The sequence below is a fragment of the Lemur catta genome, chromosome 8, assembly GCF_020740605.2.
Source record: "Lemur catta isolate mLemCat1 chromosome 8, mLemCat1.pri, whole genome shotgun sequence".
Taxonomy (NCBI): domain Eukaryota; kingdom Metazoa; phylum Chordata; class Mammalia; order Primates; family Lemuridae; genus Lemur; species Lemur catta.
In genome coordinates, this window is record NC_059135.1 from 12,477,544 (window position 1) to 12,497,395 (window position 19,852).

General features: G+C 37.6%; 1 protein-coding gene across 1 annotated transcript in view; it reads left to right on the forward strand.

Moving 5' to 3' along the window:
• The first annotated feature begins 2,857 nt into the window (after positions 1-2,857).
• CUL3 (cullin 3) overlaps positions 2,858-19,852 on the forward strand; it is a 102,909-nt gene continuing 85,914 nt past the window's right edge. The window contains exon 1 of the mRNA XM_045559098.1: positions 2,858-3,370. Within this exon, the coding sequence (XP_045415054.1) occupies positions 3,305-3,370 (66 nt within the window). The 5' untranslated portion in view covers positions 2,858-3,304. The remainder of the gene's footprint in view (positions 3,371-19,852) is intronic.

Consider the following 19,852-nt stretch of genomic DNA (forward strand, 5'->3'; position numbering starts at 1 on the left):
GGCAGGTCTCATCTGTCTTCTTCACCTGAGTAAGACATAGAGTAGTCATTCAGTAAATAGTTCTTGAATAAATGAATGAATAAATGAACACATAAATGAGCAGATTTCTTAATGACAAACTCATTTTGAAACATTTTTCTGGTTCTCAGTGGAAAAAAAAAAAAAAAACCTAAGGAAAGACACAGCTGATAGTGGTTCTTTTAAATGCAGCTATATTTTGCTTCAGCAACACTAACATATGAAAATCTGGGTTCACAAAACAAATAAAGAGTGATTATATTATTTACAATTAAATATAAATATATCTTAATGTAGTGGGTTCCTAAATGCTGGTCCATGATGTTTTCTCCGGTTCACAGTAAAATCAGAAAAATCAGTGCAATATATTGTTCATCATAAGGCTAAATTAACCAATTTAAAGAACTGTCCTTTACTCAAAAATTGACCTTCCTCCATTTCTGAGGTTAAAGTACTTTTTCTTTAATAAATGGTAGGAATACTCTATGCTAGTTATTCCTTTTTAAAGCCCTTACTTGCCAAAATAGTCAATCGTATATTGACTCCCCAGCTTATAGAAAAATATTTTGTTGGTTTGTAAACTCCAAATATCAGAGACTGGCTTAGTTTTAAAACACGATACATTTTATAAAAGCATATGAGTATTTTTTAAGAAACCTACATATAGGATAAAGGAAGATATAACCTTGACCTTAATGCCCATGATAATAGCTAACAGGTTTTGAGTGGCTGCTCCACGCTGAGCACTGCTTTCAGGGCTTTCTAAAATATATTCACTTGTTTAAATTTCACAGTAGCTCAAGGAGGAAGTATTATTATTGTCTGTTTTACAGATGAGGAACTCCAGTCATAGTCAAATCCATGTCCCAAAAGAAATATAACAGTTTTAAGTAAAGTGGCAAAGCTGGGATTCAAATCAATGGCTCCAGAACATATATTCTTATATTACACAGAAACTAGGCCATGTGACAGTACAACCAACACAAAAACATTGTTTATTATTATTATTATTATTTTTTGAGACAGAGTCTCGCTCTGTTACCCTGGCTAGAGTGCTGTGGCGTCAGCCTAGCTCACAGCAACCTCAAACTCCTGGGCTCAAGCAATCCTTCTGCCTCAGCCTCCCAAGTAGCTGGGACTACAGGCATGCGCCACCATGCCCGGCCAATTTTTTTCTATATATATTTTTTTAGATGTCCATATAACTTCTTTCTATTTTTAGTAGAGACGGGGTCTCGCTCTTGCTCAGGCTGGTCTCGAACTCCTGACCTCGAGCGATCCACCCACCTCGGCCTCCCAGAGTGCTAGGATTACAGGCGTGAGCCACCGCGCCTGGCCACATTGATTTATTATTATAGTGTAATGATTATGGAAATAGAGGTTCAACTAGCATACAGATTACAAACTCCTACCCAACACTCATATTATCTTATATTTAAGTCAGAGCCCCTCCCAATCTTCCCTTATTAACACATTTCTTGACGACTTATTTTTAGCTTCAGCATTTACACAGATATTGCCTCAAGCAACATTGATTCTCCTTTCTTGAGCTCCTGTTTTGATTAGCAAATACCAAAAAACAAAAGAAGAAAATATAATCCTTCCAATGGGGCATTTCAACCAAGTAGGGCTCAAAGCACAACACCCATAAGCTTAGTCAGCAGGATTAATTTAGGGCAAATTCAACTTTATAGTCAAGAAATAAACAAGTATATTTCAGTTTACTTATTAAGTGTGCTACAAAAACAAGTATTGAGTTTTTAAATGTAGATATCCATCCCAACAACAGCTTATTTAAAATGGGAGATCATAAACATTAGTAGAAACTCACATATTCCCCTGCAGAGTTGGAAACCCAAGTATAACAATTGGGCAAGTAGGTAAATCAGGAAGAACAATTCATAATGAATGAAAAGCAAAACTGATGAGTCAAACTAGACGTTTTGACTATGAGTAACTCCCCCCCAAAATACAAAAACAAAACCCTTCCAAATATACAGCACACTGAATCAGACAGTAATTTTGTCTTTAAAAACCTACAATGCTCTCCGTAATGGTAGAAATGATCTGTCAGATTAAAGATAGGTTTCTGTCATTTCATTTAACACCATTTACCAAAATAAGCTGTCATTTTATTTTAATGGTAATGAAAAACGGATTTTAACGTTAATAAGCCCTGGGTCCAGTAGACAATATATTTGTAGATTTAACATCTCCACCCTCAGTCCTGAGAGGTGGGATGTGCACATCCATTCCGAATGCCTTGTTAAGCATACAGGACAGTAATTCCAACACTGCAGTTAACTCCTGCACAAACTCTTCCTTCGGGTTTCTGGCTTCTGCTCAAGTACCCATCCCTAGTCCACATGCCCTACAAAAACACAGGAACCAGTTCTAGGACGTAGTTATGCACCTCGCACCCCACGCTCCTCCCCGAGACTATCCTCCGCCCGTCCCAGGCTAGCCGGCCCAGCCCGCTACAATCTCGCTGGTCTCTCCGAACTTCCCCCGCCCACTCTATCACGTAACCAGGGCCCCCACGCCCGCTTCGTGCTCCACCAATCAGCAACCACCTCCGCCCAGAACCCGGTCACCGACGCTCCTCTTTCAAAAAGGCAGCTTACTCCTCCCGTCCTCATCCCCGCCCCTTTCCACCTCCCCGCCCCGCTGGCCCCTCCTACTTCCCTCTAACTCCCCCTTCCCCCCCTCCCTTCTGGTTGTGCCCGCCCGCCTCGGGCTTCGCCCCGCCCCACCTGGGGCAGCGCGCTCACCCATTTCTCGCGAGATCTGAGCGTCCCCGCCGCGGCCGTCCGCCTCCCCCTCCCGTCCTCCCACCCCCCTCCCCCCAATCTCTCCACTCTCCGGCTCTCCTCCCTCCCTCCTCCCCCCTCCACCCTCTGGGCCGGATCTCGTCTCGCTGAGGCGGAGGAGGAGAAGGAGGAGGAGGAGGACGTTCGGCCTGCGCAGTGAGATGTTTGTCCGTCGCCGCCGCCGCCGCCATCGCGGAGGAGCGCGATAAAGGGAGTCGAGCCGGGCGTGAGGGGGACCCCGCGGAGCCGCTGCGCCAGCGCAGCCCCCCAGCCGAGTCGGAGCCGCCAGAAGCCAAGCCGCTGCCGCCGCCACCGCCGCGGCCACCGGGGGCCGGCCAGCTCCTAGCCCTGCCCGGGGGCCGCGCCGCCGCCGCCGCCCCCAGCGTCGCCCCTCGCCTGCCCGCCCGCCTTAAATGTGACACCGGCGCTTCGGAGTGCGACCTGAAGCCGCCGCCGCCGGGGAGGGGACGAGCACCATGTCGAATTTGAGCAAAGGCACGGGCAGCCGGAAGGACACCAAGATGCGGATCCGGGCCTTTCCGGTGAGTCTCTCCGCGGTGCCCGGGACCCTAGGGCCGGGGGCCTGGCCGAGAGCCGCACGCGAGGCCCGGGCTGAACTCCCCCAACAGGCCGCAGGCCCGGCCTCCCCTCCCCCACGCCCGCCGCCCGCGGGGCGCGAGCCTTCCCGGCAACGGGGCGGCGCGGGGCCCCGGCGCGGCCGCCCTCCCGGGCCGTTCCCCGCGCCCGGCGCCTGCCCGGGCCCCGCGCCCCCGCCCGGGAGCTGCCCCTCCAGCCGCCCCGCGGGCGTCGGCTGTGGCCGGGGCTCCCTCGCTGCCCCAGCACCTCCCCACGTTACTGGGGTGTAGGCCCAATCCCCAGCACTTCCCACCCCGCTTGATGCCAGGCACTCCAGCCCTGCAGGAATGGGGACTATGGAAGTCCTCCCAGTGTGGGGCGTGTGTGTAACTTTTCGCGTATGGGTTCGCTGCACCTTAAAAAATTACCCAGCCTAGCTTTCAGGGTGATGAAGGGGACTGCCCTCTCACCTTTCCCCCTCAGGAAGGGTTATGCCATCAACCTACCCCCGACGCAGTGACAGTAGTTCCACGTAATGCTCAATGGTAATAAACTAATAACATTGCGTGTATTTATAGCATCTTTCATCCCACAAGCTTCCTAAGCACTTTACAAACTCTTGTGCAGGAATTGCCTCGCCACTCGTAGAAGGGCCAAGGGTGAAGCGAGAGAGAATTGGACAATTGATTCTCCATTTCTTAGGCATAGGAGCCTGAAAGAATGAGTATAGTCACGAAGCAGAGTTGCTTTACTCTGTCGGTTTTAGTGATAGCAAACGTGTTTTGATCAGAAACTTTTTTTTGTTGTTGGCATTACGTCGAGTCCTACACTTGCAGTATTTAGTATATGGAGTATAACATTGGATGTCATATCTGGTTCAGATAACCCATGGCAAGCAGTTAAAATATACTGTTGTAACAGAGAAACTGAACATACTTGCCGGTGTCGCTACAGTAACAGGCATACGTCACGATAGACAAACTAGCAATTGAACAGAAGATTTTTGAAAGTAAAACTAGAGAAAGATCGTGGTTTTCCCTTCTTAGAATCATAAATACTTTATATCGTGTGGGAGTGAAAGAGGGGGATTTGTATTTCCTTTTTAAAGCATGCTTTTTCTGAAGTGCAGTTGTAGTGGGGAAAGACTTACTATCTTAATATGATTGTCCCAGTTGAGTAAGTAACATAATTCTAGAGAACTTGAGGACCTTTCTGAATTCTTCAGATTTAAAACAATACACCTGATGCATAATTCTGAAATTGCAGGAATATAAACACTAATGTCAATGTGTAGAAACTTCCTGGCTTTATATAAATAAAGCTACGGTATACTTAGAATTAAGTGTTTTGATACTAATTAAAGGGATTTTGAATGTTTGAAGTTTTTTTGTAAGTAAATGTGAGAAATTACATCAGCAAGTGAGAAATGTTGACAAGAGAGTACTAATGAAGTTGGCTAGCATGTTTGCTGTTTTAATTGGGCAAAGAGTTGGGTTTTTGAGTTTGGGAGTAATGTTAATTTTCTTAATTCTGATTTTTCTTAGCAGAGTTTAGAATTATTCAGAATTTTGTGAGGCCATTTTTATACAGTAGAATTTCTAGGAAATGTTAGTCTTATACTGTTCATTCTTGAGGTCTTGAGTTCTTCTATTTCTCATTTTTTGCTGAAACGTGGAATAGCTCATATTTGACATCAATTCACTTATGTTAAAATTATTCTGACTAACCAGTTATACCGTCATCTATCTGTAATCAACTCTTTGATTTCTTTAGATTTGCCAATTTCTCATACCTTCATCCTCTCTCTTCATTCCTACAAATAATGAGTTCTGTGTGCTAGGCACTGTTCTAGGGGGTTGCAGTATATCATTATAGCTTGAAAGACCAAGATCCCTGCTTCTTGGAGCTTGTATTTTGGGAAGAAGAGGTGGGAGAGAAAGTCATTATTCTTTTAGTTGAAGAGTATAATATTGTGTCGTAGGTTAGTACATAGTACTGAAACTGATTTTTTTTTTAAGTGACATTATGGTTATGAGCGAATTTGGACCCATTCTGTCTATAACTTGTTGCCCTGTAAGTTTTTCTAAAATCCTTAAATGAAGTGTGTAAGTGACTAGTGTTTGATGTTCAGTAGTAGCTGCTAATTTTTAAAAGCAGAATTTTTCATTACTTTTTCATAAGTGTTAATAACATTATTCACAAGTAGGTCTCACTGTAAAAAACAACTATAGGCACAATGGGTTTTTTTTTTTTTCTTTTTTTTTTTGGTAAACATAGAGTCTTGCTTTGTTGGCCAGATGGTGTGCAGTGGCACGATCATAGCTCACTGCAGCCTCATAGCTCACTGCAGCCTCGAACTCCTGAGCTCAAGGGATCCTCCTGCCTCAGCCTTCCAAGTAGCTGGGACTAAGGGCATATCCCACCATGCCTGGCTGATTATTTTTTTTATATTTTAAAGAGACAGGGTCTTATATACAGCGCAGGCTGTCTTGAACTCTTGGCCTTAAGTGATCCTCTGGCCTCGGCTTCTCAAAGTGCTGGGATTACAGGTGTGAGCCACCTGCCTGACAAGAACCATTACAGGTTTTTAATATATAAATTTTAAAATCATAGTTGCATTAGCCTTCAGTAAGGATATATATGTGCTCCTCTGTGGTATAGTATTTCACTGATTTATTTATTCTTTGGTAAAGTGTGGGTAATTACCTTCAAAATTCTTTCTTCCATGTTAGCAATCTTCTACATACTGCAATCTGCATGGCTTGCTAATCAGAAGTAGTAAATGCATAGTATTCCATAAAGGAAAAACACTGTTTATGGTTATACATATATACATACTTACGGCTATTATATTTTAGGTATGCTATTTGGATATATACTTACTATAATTTAAGGAAAATTGTAGTCTAACCAAAATTTCAAGTGTTTATTTCAGGATTGTGTTTTACAAAATCGATGTGTAAAAAGTATAAAAATATGTATTGGGATTGTTTTGCTTTCATTGCAAACTAGAGTGGTAATTGAACTTGTGGGATATTTTATAGATGTGTAAGACTACTGTAAATATAATCCCATCAGTAAAATCAGGTTTTTTAGTGTTTTGAGTGCATATTTTAAGTAGGCATTGTTCACAAGAGTAAAAGTTGTAACATACTACAGTTTAACACAATTTGCATTTTTAAGTAGACCTTTTCGTAAAAATTGATTCTTTTTAAGATGGAAAACAGTAAGGAAGTTTCTATATTTGTAAACTGTTTATGAAGGAAGAGTTTAATCCTGTTTATGAACTTTCCTGCCTTGCACAATATATGTCATTTTACATCTTTTTGTTGATAATGTTTAAATTTTTTTTTTTTTTTGTATGCACAGTAACAACAAGGGCCACAAAACTTTTTTGAAGAAAGGAGGTGGTAGTTGTGAAACTCTTGGAAACCGTAGGGGTTTGGATCAAATCATTCTGCCCCAAGAAGTCTCTTTATTGTTGTTGCCATGAGTCTTACTTCTGAGCTTTTGTTCCACTATGTAGGATTAGTTGCTGTCAGGTAAACCTTTTTTCCTTATCTTTGAAAAGCCATTCCTTACCATCTGTACTGTCCGTGGTTTTGTCCACATTGGCTTGACAAGCTTAATTGGAATTAGCAGGGTAATGTTTGAATGAAAATGCCATGCTTTCCTCTTACTTGTGTTTCTTGGCTTAGCGTTCAGGGTTCAGGAGACATGTTATGAAAGTGACTGTCTCTAGAGTGTGATCAGGCTCTTAAGACCTGTACTTTGAGGTCCTGAAAATAGCTTCCGTTATTAGTTTATAAGAGCTTGCTAAATCATGACAAGAAAGACTCTCTGGATATAATGTCCACTCCATAATTCTAGATGAGCTCCACCTGTGGGTAGCATTGACAGCAAATGATGTCGAGATTATTTAGTTGGATGGAACCCACAGAGTGACTGACTTTAGTGAAAAAGCTGAATATAAGATCATCTGTGATGTACTTAAGAATACCAAGAGTCTAAGGGCAAACAGGGACAGCTAGTGTCTGTTTTTTTTTTTTCCTTTCTAGCTACAGTAATATTTGCCATATTTGGGGGAACAGCTTTGATCTTCATAATAGGTTTCCCTTTCTAAGGGAAGGTAGTTGTTACATAGAACTACCTGGACTGAACATACAGGAAAGCTGTATGAGTAGTCTTGCAGATCACACAGTATTAACTATAAATTTTTCATCATATATTTTTTATAGAGAAATTGTGGAGTAAGGCATAACAGATTCATTAAAGTGTTTCTTAAACTGAGACTAATTCTGCCTTACGGTTTTGGGATAGCCAACTGGGTTGTAGCTGATAGTACCTCTCTGGCTTTAGAGGTTAAGAAAAGAAACATGGAGTTGTTATTAACATTGATTTTACATTGTCCTTCTAGATAGTTTAGAGGAGGCTGGAAGACTGTTAGTACCAATATTGAATTTGAAACTGTTTTAGTAGTATAGGATATACTGTGAAAATTTGGCCTTTTAAACATTACATTAATCAGAAGGTTGATTCATTCAAAGAAAATAGAGAAAGCTTCCTTTATTTGAGTGTCATTCATTCAGTAAATGTAGCTAAGTATTAATAACGTTTGTCCAGTTCAGGAAGATTATGTAATTAAAGCAAGAAAAAGTAGTATGCCTTCTCTTAGTATTATAAATTAGGAGACTTCAGAGATAATTTTTGTTATTTTCATTCAAGAAAGTACATGGATGGTCTTTAGCATATTAGTTAGATTTATATGAACATTAGTGGATGATTCGTTTTAAGTAATGCAACTTTGAAAGTAGTTCTTGTTGTTTGCCCGTTGTAAAGTCAGCAAAAAAGTAAAGATGTTACTAGTAAGAACAGATGACTGAGCTAAAATATGAATTACAATTAGTATTAGTCCATCAGTGTATTGTGAAAACTATTCAGTCAAAGTCTGCCCAAGCAATGATTTCATTTTTTTAGCTTTTCTAATTATAAAAATGATACATATTCATGGTAGAAAACATGATAAATATCTAAATTTATAAATAAAGAAGTAAAAATCACCTGTAATCCTTCCACTTGGAAATAAACAATATTAACATTTTGATGTGTTTATCTTTTATATGCATGTATGAACACACAGTAAAATTGAGATACTGTATCATTTTATATACTGCATTTTAAAAAATAGTTCATTACTATACATGTATTTCTATATTAAATATTTTTGGAAACATGATTCATGACTGTATAATACTTTGCAGCAGCGGTCCCCAACCTTTTTGGCACCAGGGACTGGTTTCATGGAAGATAATTTTTCCCAGGGGGGTGTGGGGGGGTGCAGTGGCAATGGTTTTGGAAAGATTCAAGCACATTACATTTACTGTGTACTTTATTTCTATTATTACATTGTAATATATAATGAAATAATTATACAACTCACCATAATGTAGAGAATCTAATGTCACTGATGATCTGACAGAGGAGGTGGAGTTCAGGTAGTGATGCCAGTGATGGGGAGCGGCTGTAAATACAGATGAAGCTTCACTCGCTCTCCCGTGGCTCACCTACTTCTGTGTGTCCTGGTTCCTAACAGGCCATGGACTCATACCTGTCTGCTGCCCCAGGGGATTGGGCACTGCCGCTTTACAGTACCTCAGTTTGCTTAACCATTTTCCTACTGCCAGTTTTTTTCATTTTTTAAAGAAACAGGATCTTGCTTTGTCACCCAAGCTGGAGTGCAGTGGTGCAGTCATAGCTCACTGAAACCTCAAGCTCCTGCTCTCAAGGGATCCTCCCTGCCTTGGCCTCCCGAAGTTCTGAGATTATAGGTGTGAGCCACTATGCCTGTCCCTGCACCTATTTTGAATGATTCCAGGGAGTCCCTACCTTCCCTGTTGCAAAGAATGCAACTGTTACTATTTAGGCACATAAATATTTGAGCCCATCTATGATTATGGAATTATAGGGCTAAACAAAATTGATACATATTATCTAATTGACCTCCAGAAAGGTGGTAGTAATAGCTAACATTTTTTGAATCCTTGTCATGTTCTTCACTTGTGTAAACTTACTTAATTTGTTCAACTCTAGAAGATACAGTTCTGTGGAATACTACTACTGTTATCTGTTTTATAAATGAGGCCTTGAGAAGTTAAAGTAATTTGCTTAAGGTATTCTTGCAAGTGGCAGAATGAGGATCTAACCCAAGCAATCTGGCTCTAAAGTGCATGCTCTTAAGAATTAATTATACTTCTCAAGCTTGTGTTGGTTTAATGTCTACTGTTGTAGAAGTATCTTAGCCAGTACATTGTATCTTTAATTTCATAGGTGAAAAAATAGTATTATACTTTAATGCTTTAATTTGCATTTCTTTGACTACTTATAAGAATAAAATTATGGATAGTCTGTAGGGAATTTTCATTTAGTTTTTTATTCATCATATGTATTTAGGAGTATGACTAAAAAGTAAAGAGACTGAAAGCATAATAGTTAAGAATGTGGGCTCTGGATTGCCAAGGTTTGCATACCAGCTACATTTCTTCCTTTTCTTTCTTTTTTTTTTTTTTTTAAAGAGACAGAATCTTGATATGTTGCCCAGACTGGTCTCAAACTTGGGCTCAAGTGATCCTTATGCCTCAGCCTCTCAATTAGCCAGGACTACAGGTGTCTGGCACCATGTCTGACTTCAGCTCCACCTCTTTCTACCTGTGTTACCTTTAACAAGTTATTTAACCTCTGCTATCCTCAGTTTTCTCTTCCGTAAAATGAGAATACAAAGACCCACTTTATGGGGTGGTTGTGCCGTACAGAAAATAAAGCTTTAGAACACAACCTAGCACGTAGTTAATGACTGTTACACCAACATTTAGCCTCTTATATGCCAAAATTTAAATATTAAAAGTGATGTTGGTTTTTCGAGTAGTTACATTGGAATGCTATATACTTATTTTAGTGATGCTGCCATTTTTTGGTTCAGTTTCTAGAACTTAAAAAGCCTGCAGAGCCAATTTGTGAACTACACTAAGAAAGCATTCTCAAAGGATGTAGGTTTGGTCCCACTGGGGCACTTGAGAAGAATGCTACTGGCCTTGGGGAGGTGGCTTCAAAACAGAAGTTCCCGTAACAATTCTCACATAATCATTGGAATAAGTGTGTAATCTCTCCAGGTAACTTTATTAAAGGAGTAAACACTCATTTGGTTTGTACATTCTAATGTGTACTTTAAGTGTTCATCTAAAAACACATCTAGTTTTTGTCATTCCCTACCCCCCTCTTGTTGTGATTTCACTCCTGAACTAGGTTGTGGTCCCTGCCCAAAACTTACACCAGATGTGCTTTTGAGCCACATAGCACTTAGCATGGTGTGGGTGGTTAATGAATGGTTGATTAAATGAGAAACCAGTCCTCTAAGCCAACCTATAGTAATTGATTAATTAGGGAAGTTAACACAAACGGTGCTCTGAAATGTTTGAATTTTTTTTCTAGCTATACGTGAAGTGTTAAGATGTAATAGTAGGTCATTAATGATCTTGTGGCATCTTCTGTAGCAGGGAAGTGAGCCTAGTCTCTTCGAACAATAAGTGAGGGTAGTATGATGTATTTGCAGTAACCCTGGATTGTGTGTCAGAAGACTTAATCCTTGGTCTGATCTTTTCTGTTTACTAGCTGTGCTCAACATTTTACTTCTTCCACCACGGTGACTTTCTGTCTCCTCCCTTCCGCTCAGTCTGTTGCACTGTGATCCCCTACTTCTGTTGCAGGTTAACTTCTCTGTAGTCTCAGCATGTTCTTAGAATTCTCTGCTTTCTCTCCATCTGAAACCTGTCTTTGCCCTGAAGATACAGGCTTATCTTTTTGAATTGAGGTGTCTGTTTTCTTTATAGTCCTTGAATTATTGGGCCCAAATGCCATTTATTGCCATACCCATCATCTTTTTTTTTTTTTTCGGCTCAAGCCCTCAAGAACTATTCTTTTGCTTTCTCTCTGTGACCATCCACTAACTTTGTACTCATATTCTCTCAGTCATTGAAGATTTTAGTACCTTCTTCATAGACATTATCTGTAGTTCTAGTCTAAATCTTAGTTTTATCCATAGCATGTGGGTAGTCATTTATTCAATTTAAAATACACTTATTATTGTGTAGTTCTGCTGTGTGTTAGGTACTGTATCTATACAGTGGTGTTCACACAGACCTGGCTTCTTATTCTAGTGATTTTCATACTGTCTTGGATCTTGTCATCTCGCCACTTTAGAAATCTTAAAACTATAGTATTGCATTCTATCGTAGTGCCTCCATTTACTAGATGTAAGACTACATCTAATAAATCACTTAACTTCTGCATGTTCCCCTTTTGTAAAAAGGAGGAAATGATAGTACCTACTTCGTAAGATTATTTTAAAGATAGAGTGAATACATGTAAAGCTTCTTAGAATAGGGCCTGGCACATAATAAGCATTATTAATAAATGGAAGTTGTTATAATTATTCCATCCTCCTTGTTGCTTGTTTCCTTCTCACTTGAAGATACCCTTGGATCTCGATAAGACTCTTTCATTCTCACAAACCATGGTGTCATCACGTCCACCTATGTTATCAGTGGCCCCTTCTTTCCTACTGCCTCCCCAGAAACAAGGCAAAAAGCACTTTGGATCATCCCACCCATCTGCCTTTACTGCTCATATTTTTTAGTTACTCCTGGAGAAAATTGCAAGACTTTAGTTTATAAATGCTGGACTGTCAGTGCCTCTGGGTAGTTTTTTTGTGTGTCCCTGGTGAACTTCCTCTCCCCTTTCCTGCATGAGCTATTCCAAACTTTAATCATTGTCCTTACGCTCTTTATAGAGAATTCTCTTATTTCTTTTCTTCAAGAAACCTAACTATTGCTTCACTGTGGAAACCAGTGTCGTATTAGGTGAAATTCCTTCAGTGTTCTTCCCTTTCAGTTACATTCTTCAATCTGTATCTTTACTCATTCTCAACTTCTTGCCTTTGGTCTCAGAGAAGGAAGGTGTCATTTTCCTGTCTTCCCAATCATAGTAGCTACCATACTATCTCCCTTCACAGCAAAGATTCTTGAGAGAATAGTAATACTGTGTTTCATGTAGGACAGTTTTGTGTCCAGGACCCAGAAGGCCTAGGAAGAGTAAAGTAGATAATCTTGAAAATTTCCCTCTCTGGTAATTAGAGTAGCTCATGTGTTGCCATGTGTATTAATATATAAGGTTCTGTAAAATATTTCATTTTAAAAAGTTTGTTTAACCATTGCTTTAAAATCACTACTCATTAGTCTTTTTTTAAAGATGAGGAGAATCTTATCTACCCAACTTGATAACAGTTAATAGAAAATTGAGAACTGATCGTGAAATTGCCTTAACTTCTAATCCAGAGCTTTTGCTTTTGGACAACATTCTTTTTTATTTTTTTTAAAGTCGGTTTTAAAGTTGAAAATATAAAACTTCTTAATTTGACTTCCATTCATATAGTACTTGCCATCATTGAAAAGGAATGGACCCAAATTTGCTCTTTAAATGAGAAATGTTACTGCTGAGCAATGGAATAGAGCCTTCAAAGGGGACATTTTTACCTACTTTAAGAAAATACAAGATTTCTTAGAGATACTTTCCTATAAAAGCAAACCTTCATTGCTAAGAGGAATTCTTTAACGTAGTGCTTGTAAAACATTCTTATCTAAAACAGCTCTTAACTGAGCAACATTTAGCCTCTTCTATTTGCCCTATCCTCTCCAAAGTAGTAATGAAAATTCCTTTTTCCTTTTCATCTCCAGTTTCTTTCCATTTCCAATAAAGAGAAATTGCTTTGTAAGATTAGTAACAATTTGTTGAGTGTCTGCCTTGTATTAGGCTCTGTTTTAGGTACTTATAACTAACTACCTGAAATCCTCAAAACAAATTTAAGTTTAGATGCTTCTCCTGTTTTAAATCTGTCTATGGCTCAGAGAGACCTAGTAAAATGTGTATAACATTACATATACATGTAGGGAAGGGCAAAGCTGGGATTCAAATCTTAGGTATCTCTGACTCAAAAGTCCATGTTCTTTCCATTATATCACACTGTCTAATGATATTGTTAATAATTTTCTAGATTCAAAAATATTTACTTAATAAGAACATACTTGAAAATTAATTCTAAGGTTGCCATTTAAATTATTAGCCAGGGGCAGATCCAGGGACTCTGAAGCTTGTACAATGCAGTACTCTCTTTACAAAAAGAATTCAACATTAGTTTTCAGGCCTTGGAAGGAATCTTTGCAAGCTTAAACTTCGCTAGGTTGAAGGTAAATGGACCACCTATAAGAGAATAAAAGTTACAAAAATTTTAAATCAATTAAAATGTGTATTGTTCTACTAACATTTGAATATATAAATTGCTTACAGGATTCTAGTGTATATTGACTTGAATAAAACAGTCAAAAACATAACCTATAAGAAAGATGTATTAGTTGACATATTTATAGTTAACACTTTCCTATTTTAAATTATAAGGCTGACAGCATACATTAATATTTTTTTCAGCTAATAGAAATTTATCTTAAGAGTATATATTTGTGAAAAAGCGATTACTTGAAGTTAACATGTTTACATATTTTAATCTTTAAATTTTTTGTCTTTGAGGATGTACTAAAGTAAACAGTAAGGTGAATTTGAAGCACGAAGATACTTTAAATTAGTAATAATTTACTTCTTTTGGTGTTTGCACATGAGACATGAAAGAAATGTATCTTTTGATGAATACCATTACTAGCCAAATAAATAATTTATTTGCTCCTATTTGTATTAGTATTTTAATTTTTAAAAGCTAAAAGGGGACTGTGTTTTGTCCTTTTGTGCTGCTGTAACGGAATACTATAGACTGGGTAATTTATAAAGAACAGAAATTTATTTTCTCACACTTGTGGAGGCTGGGAAGTCCAAGATCAAGGTTCTGGCAGATATTGTTGCCTGGTGAGGGCTGCTCTCTGCTTCCAGCATGGTGCTTTGATGCAACGTGGCAGAAGGCTGAAGGGCAAAAAAGAAGGAACTCCCTCTGTCAAGCTCTTTTATAAGGTCCCCTAATCCCACTCATGAGGCCTCCAACTTATGACTTAATCACCTCCTGAAGGCCCTGCCTCTTAATACTATTAAATTGGCAATTAAATTTCAATGTGAATTTTGGAGGGGACACAAACATTCACACCAAGAACTTTTGAGAGAATCTGTTCTTATGTAACAGATGAGGAAACAGGATTAGAGAGGGCGGTTTAGCCAAGGGGTATGCTTCTGACTTGAATTATAGAAGAACTATGACTAGAAGCCTGATTTCCAGTTAAAATTTCCTTTCTCTCCACCAGTCTGGATTAAGCATATAGCCATAGTAACTCAGTGTTAACACTGACCTATTTAATTATAAAATCATTTCTCAATATTGAGCGCCCAGATGATTTGAGTTGACAGGATGAAATGGAAGGACCCTTAGGACACTTGGACCTCTCTTAATTGTTTTGACTAGGTAATTGTGTGATGTTGGATAAGCCACTTAGCTTCAGTTTCCTCTTCCGTAAAGTGAAGAGGTTTTAATTTGAGGTTATCTTGGGCTTATTTTGGCTCCAGAAGTTTCAGTAAAAGGCAGTGTTTATACATAAGTCTATGAACTGAATGCTCGTATCTTCTGTGGCCTAAAACATTTTGTATGATGTTGCAAAAATCATCCATCTTTCAGCCTTAGATTTTTCTTTAAAACGTGAATGGTATATTTCAGTGATGATGGCTAAATCCTAATAGGAAGGAGTGGGAAAGTTAGGTATGTGTGTGTGAGAGAGAGAGAGAGAAGTTTTAGAGAAGTTTTCAGTAGACTTGATAGGAGATTTTTGTAATAGTTTTATGTGATAGACCTTTTGCTGTCATATCATTTAATTATAGTTAAGTTCATTCAAACACAAAGCCAACGGTGGCAATTTATATATTTTTAATCATTTTTTTCTCTCCCTTTGGGTTGTGTGTAATTGATTCAGGTGTAAATACAATTTGTTATTGTCTTAACAGTTTATAGAGTTTTTATACATTATCACAGTTTTAGAAAAGCTAGTAAGTTTACTCATTTCAATAAAAAACCTTAGTGATTAAAGAAAAAATTATCTAAATACTCCTAAAGGATATTTCTAAATACTTCTTAGCTAAAGAGAAGAAAGCATTATCATTTTACTAAAGTAAATAATTTTAGATTGTAGGATACAAGTATGAATTTCAAACATGCACTTAGATATAAAATATTTTTTTCTCTGTAATGTTATTGGTACTACTTTGAGATTCTATCCAAAATATATGATTCCTGCTTTATTATTTCTATCTGCTAGATAAATGTTTAAAGAGTAATTATTACATACACATGAACCATGTATAAATAGTAGTTTTAAATTGTGTTAATAGTAGTGTTTTAGATTTAATAGCATATTGGGAAATACAGCAAATTTTATTCTTTTAAAATATTGGTCTTAAAATAACTAATTTTCTTAACAGAGGTAGTCTGTAAGTATAATGTTTGAAGAGTTCCAGTCAAGATGAATGTTATATTCTCTGGATAAAATGTGTTTCAAGGAGCCCAGCAACATCTCTCTTTTTTTATGGGTGAAAACAGCACCAATAGTAGGACAGTAACAAACTTTTTGCCTCAGTGAGAATTCTTACATGATTTGTGTCTTATTTGTTGTGGTCATCATCAGATTGTGAAATGCTATACATTTTTTCATATTTGCAAGCATCATTTACACAGGAATATAGTTGAAATAGAGTTACTGAGACTGTTAATTACTTTGTGACTGAAGTGGCCTTTATTTAATAGGCTAATCTGGAAGCTTGACCTTCTGTGTCATTGAAAGAAATTGTTCCAAATTTCCCAAACAGATTTACAAATTGATTTTTGGATGGCTTACTCATGTTGAGGACCGAAATGCAGATCATAATTGAACCTTCTATTGGTTATTTAACTTTCTCATTATGAATTCTACTCTGCTGTAATTTAATGATACTAGAGGCCAATTGAATATGGATCAGGTTTACTTTGTGATTTCATGGAATTGTCCTAGGCTGTTATGCTTTTCTTATCAATAGTCTTGTTCTCTTTTTCCTTGACTTCAGTTATTATTTTTGGTAGCACACTTCCTTCCACTAGGTCTCCACTGTAACCAGAGAAACCAGTTAACCAAACATTAATAGTCTTTACATTTAGTTTTAAGTCATTAATAAGCAAGGCGGTATGTCTCTTCTGTGTAATAAGAGAAGAAGCAAACATATTATGAGCAAGTGGTGTGTTGACAGACTTTCTTAATTATCACACAGTGCACCATCTCCCATTTCTCTGGCCATGAGCAGATGCAGAAAGTGAGGTTTGGAAAGTTAAATAACTTGTCCAAAGTCTGTTTAAATGTGTCCCACAGGGCTGTTTTCCTCAGAGCTTGGATCTTTGGCTGTATTTTTGATGAGCGACATTGCTTAAGGAGTAATTTACAGATAAATGGGATTATTGCAAATGTCATTAGTCATTGTATAGTCATCAGATAAGTCTCAGTGGACTGTATTCACATCATATTTTTAAAATGTCATGTAGGCATTGTGCCATGAATTATAAGGAATACAACAACATAAAGGAAGAGAGACCTTATTTACTCTGAGGTACTTACAGTCTAGGAGGAAGCTTCCTTGCATAATTAGCAGCTTAGTTGTATCTGATTAAAATGCTGCCATTCCTCAGATATTTGCACCGAAGCAGCTTTTTGGAGGCTAAAGCTGGAAATTAAGATCAAGCATTTTTCCTTGTTTATTTTTTCTAGCTGTGTCATTCTGAATTGCCTGGAATTTCAAATTCTCACTCTTTTCCCCCACCCACCCTATTCTAAATTTTTTCTTGTAAAACATTATTTACAGGGGACTAAAGACTTCTTGTTCTTTGTATGTAGTGGATATGAAGAATTCATTTCTCTTCATTTTAGTTTTAATTTGTCTCATGATGTAATTCTCTCCGATTCTTACTGACTACAGAACCATCAGGATGTGTAAGTATGCAATAGACTGACATCTTTTCAAATTCAGGCATTTTGAAGGCTTTGTTTTTATGTCATTTGAAGTAATGTAGATGTACAATCAGATATATTTTAAGAAAACAAAGACCATTATAGAGTTATTTTTGTTATTGATATTTACTAATGAGGAAATTGTAATCCTGGATTGAGGGGAGGAAGGTGGCAAAAGTCACTTTTAAAAATTAAAATCTGATTTATTTTTTTGTTTTGCTTGCTTATCACTTTGCAGTTTGAGCTTTTTGGGGAAAGATACTGTATACATCTAATCATTAGATAGCAAACATTAATGTTTGTGTATATATGTGTGTGTGCATTTTATTTCGATTTATTCTTTTGCTGAGGCATTAGTTGCCAAATTCCTTCCTGAGTGTATTTGCATTTATTGTAAGCCGAGTACATCATTTTTATCAATGGGACTGAAATCCTACTCAAATAATTTAGGCTGTTATTTTAAAAGAGTGTTATTCTCTTTTTAAAAATATATGTAAATATAAAAATGTCTTTTAAATTTAATTGTTGCCTGAATGAAGTGTAGATTGATGATTTTATGGCTAACATTTGATGAGAGTTGAACATTTAGTCCTTTAAAAAAAAACTTCTAGTGGCATTTAATATTGTTTCTATATTGAGGATGAGTGAAAGATTAAAGTTTATTAGTAACATAATTATTTTGCCGTTGTTGTTTACTTGTTCATTTGATGCCAAGACTAAATCATGTGTATGTAGAAACCTGCACTTGAAGCCAGTTCCATTTGGTGTGTTGTTTTTAGACTTAAGATTGTAGCTTATTGATGCTCTCCTGAAGAGCCTGTTCTGTCCACTGTTTTCTTGCCACTTAACATTTGTTAATAAAAGTAATGAGTAAGCAGGCTTCTGAGGCCTTTAGATAGGTGAATGGGAAAATCCAAAAATGTTACTTGATATATGAAATTTGAGAGTCTTTCTTCTGCACATTATTTCAATTTGAAGAAGACATTATCTAAAAATTAATTGGTATAGATAAGCACATTCAACCATTTTCCGTATCATTGTGTCTAGTGATTGAAATGTTCATGTTTTCAAAATTGTATTGGTTTAACATGGGTAAAATAGTATTCAACAGACATTTGTTTGCCGCCTTCTAAGTGGCATTGAAGAATAATGCACAATTTCTTGAGAATCTCAAGGTCTAGTGAAAGAAGAAGATGTGCATATAATTATGAAGCAATGTGTCAGTGTAGTGATAGTTATCACCTACATATTATGGAAGAGCTGAGATGGAGTCATTAACTTTGCTTGAGGAGGTCAGGGAAGGATTCCTGCAAGATATGACACCTGAGCTGTGTTCAGAGGATATGTAAATAAAGAGGCAGAAGAGGGGGACATAAAGAAGACATTATGGGGGGAGGATGAGCAGGGAGGGGCTGTGACAGTGATAGAAATGGAGTGAGAAACAGCAAGTTGTATATATCGATTGAGAATTCCCATTGGTTTAATGTTGTTAGGGAATAAATGTAAGACAGGTAGTAGTGAGTGGAGAGATATGCCTATTATGTCACCATAGAAGGGTTTTGAACAGGAATATGGTGTACATGTTTATTTTAATGGTGATTTTGAGAAAGGTACATTCCATGAGTTTGGAGTTCACGGTGGTTGAAAGGCTGTTGCAAAGATCTAGATGAAAATTTTAAGACAATACTGTAGTTGATCCTTGAACAGCATGATTTTGAACTTTGCAGGTCTACTTATGCACAGGTTTATTTCAATAAATATATGGGAAATTTGTTTTGGAGATTCGTAACAGTTTGAGAAAATGGACAAACTGTGTAGCCTAGGAATATAAAAAAATTAAGAAAAAGTTATTAATACATAAAATGTATGTAGATACTAGTCTATTGTATCACTTACTACCATAAAATATACACAAATCTATCAATATTATAAAAAGTTAAAATTTATCAAAACTTATGCACACATTTACAGACCATACATGCCACCATTTGCAGTTGAGAGAAATGTAAACATGCAGTATGAACTCATAACTGCATAAAATTAGCTGTTGTACATAATTGTGCTACTGTAATAATTTCATAGCCACCTACTGTTGCAGTGAGATCAAATATTGTATCTGCTTAAAATGCTGTGTGTCACTGATCACCTCTGCATGAGCGGTTTTGTCTTTCCAATAAATTGTATATTTCAGGAAAAAGTTATATCTTGCAGTTTTTACATATTTTTCATCATGTTTTGTGTAATACTGTAAACCTTTAATACCATGGGGCCCATTCAAAGTGCTACTAGTAATGCTGGAAGTGCTGCCAGGAAACAGAAGAAAAGTGATGACATTATAAGAAAAAGTTGAAATACTTGGTATGTACTATAGATTGGGGTCTGCAG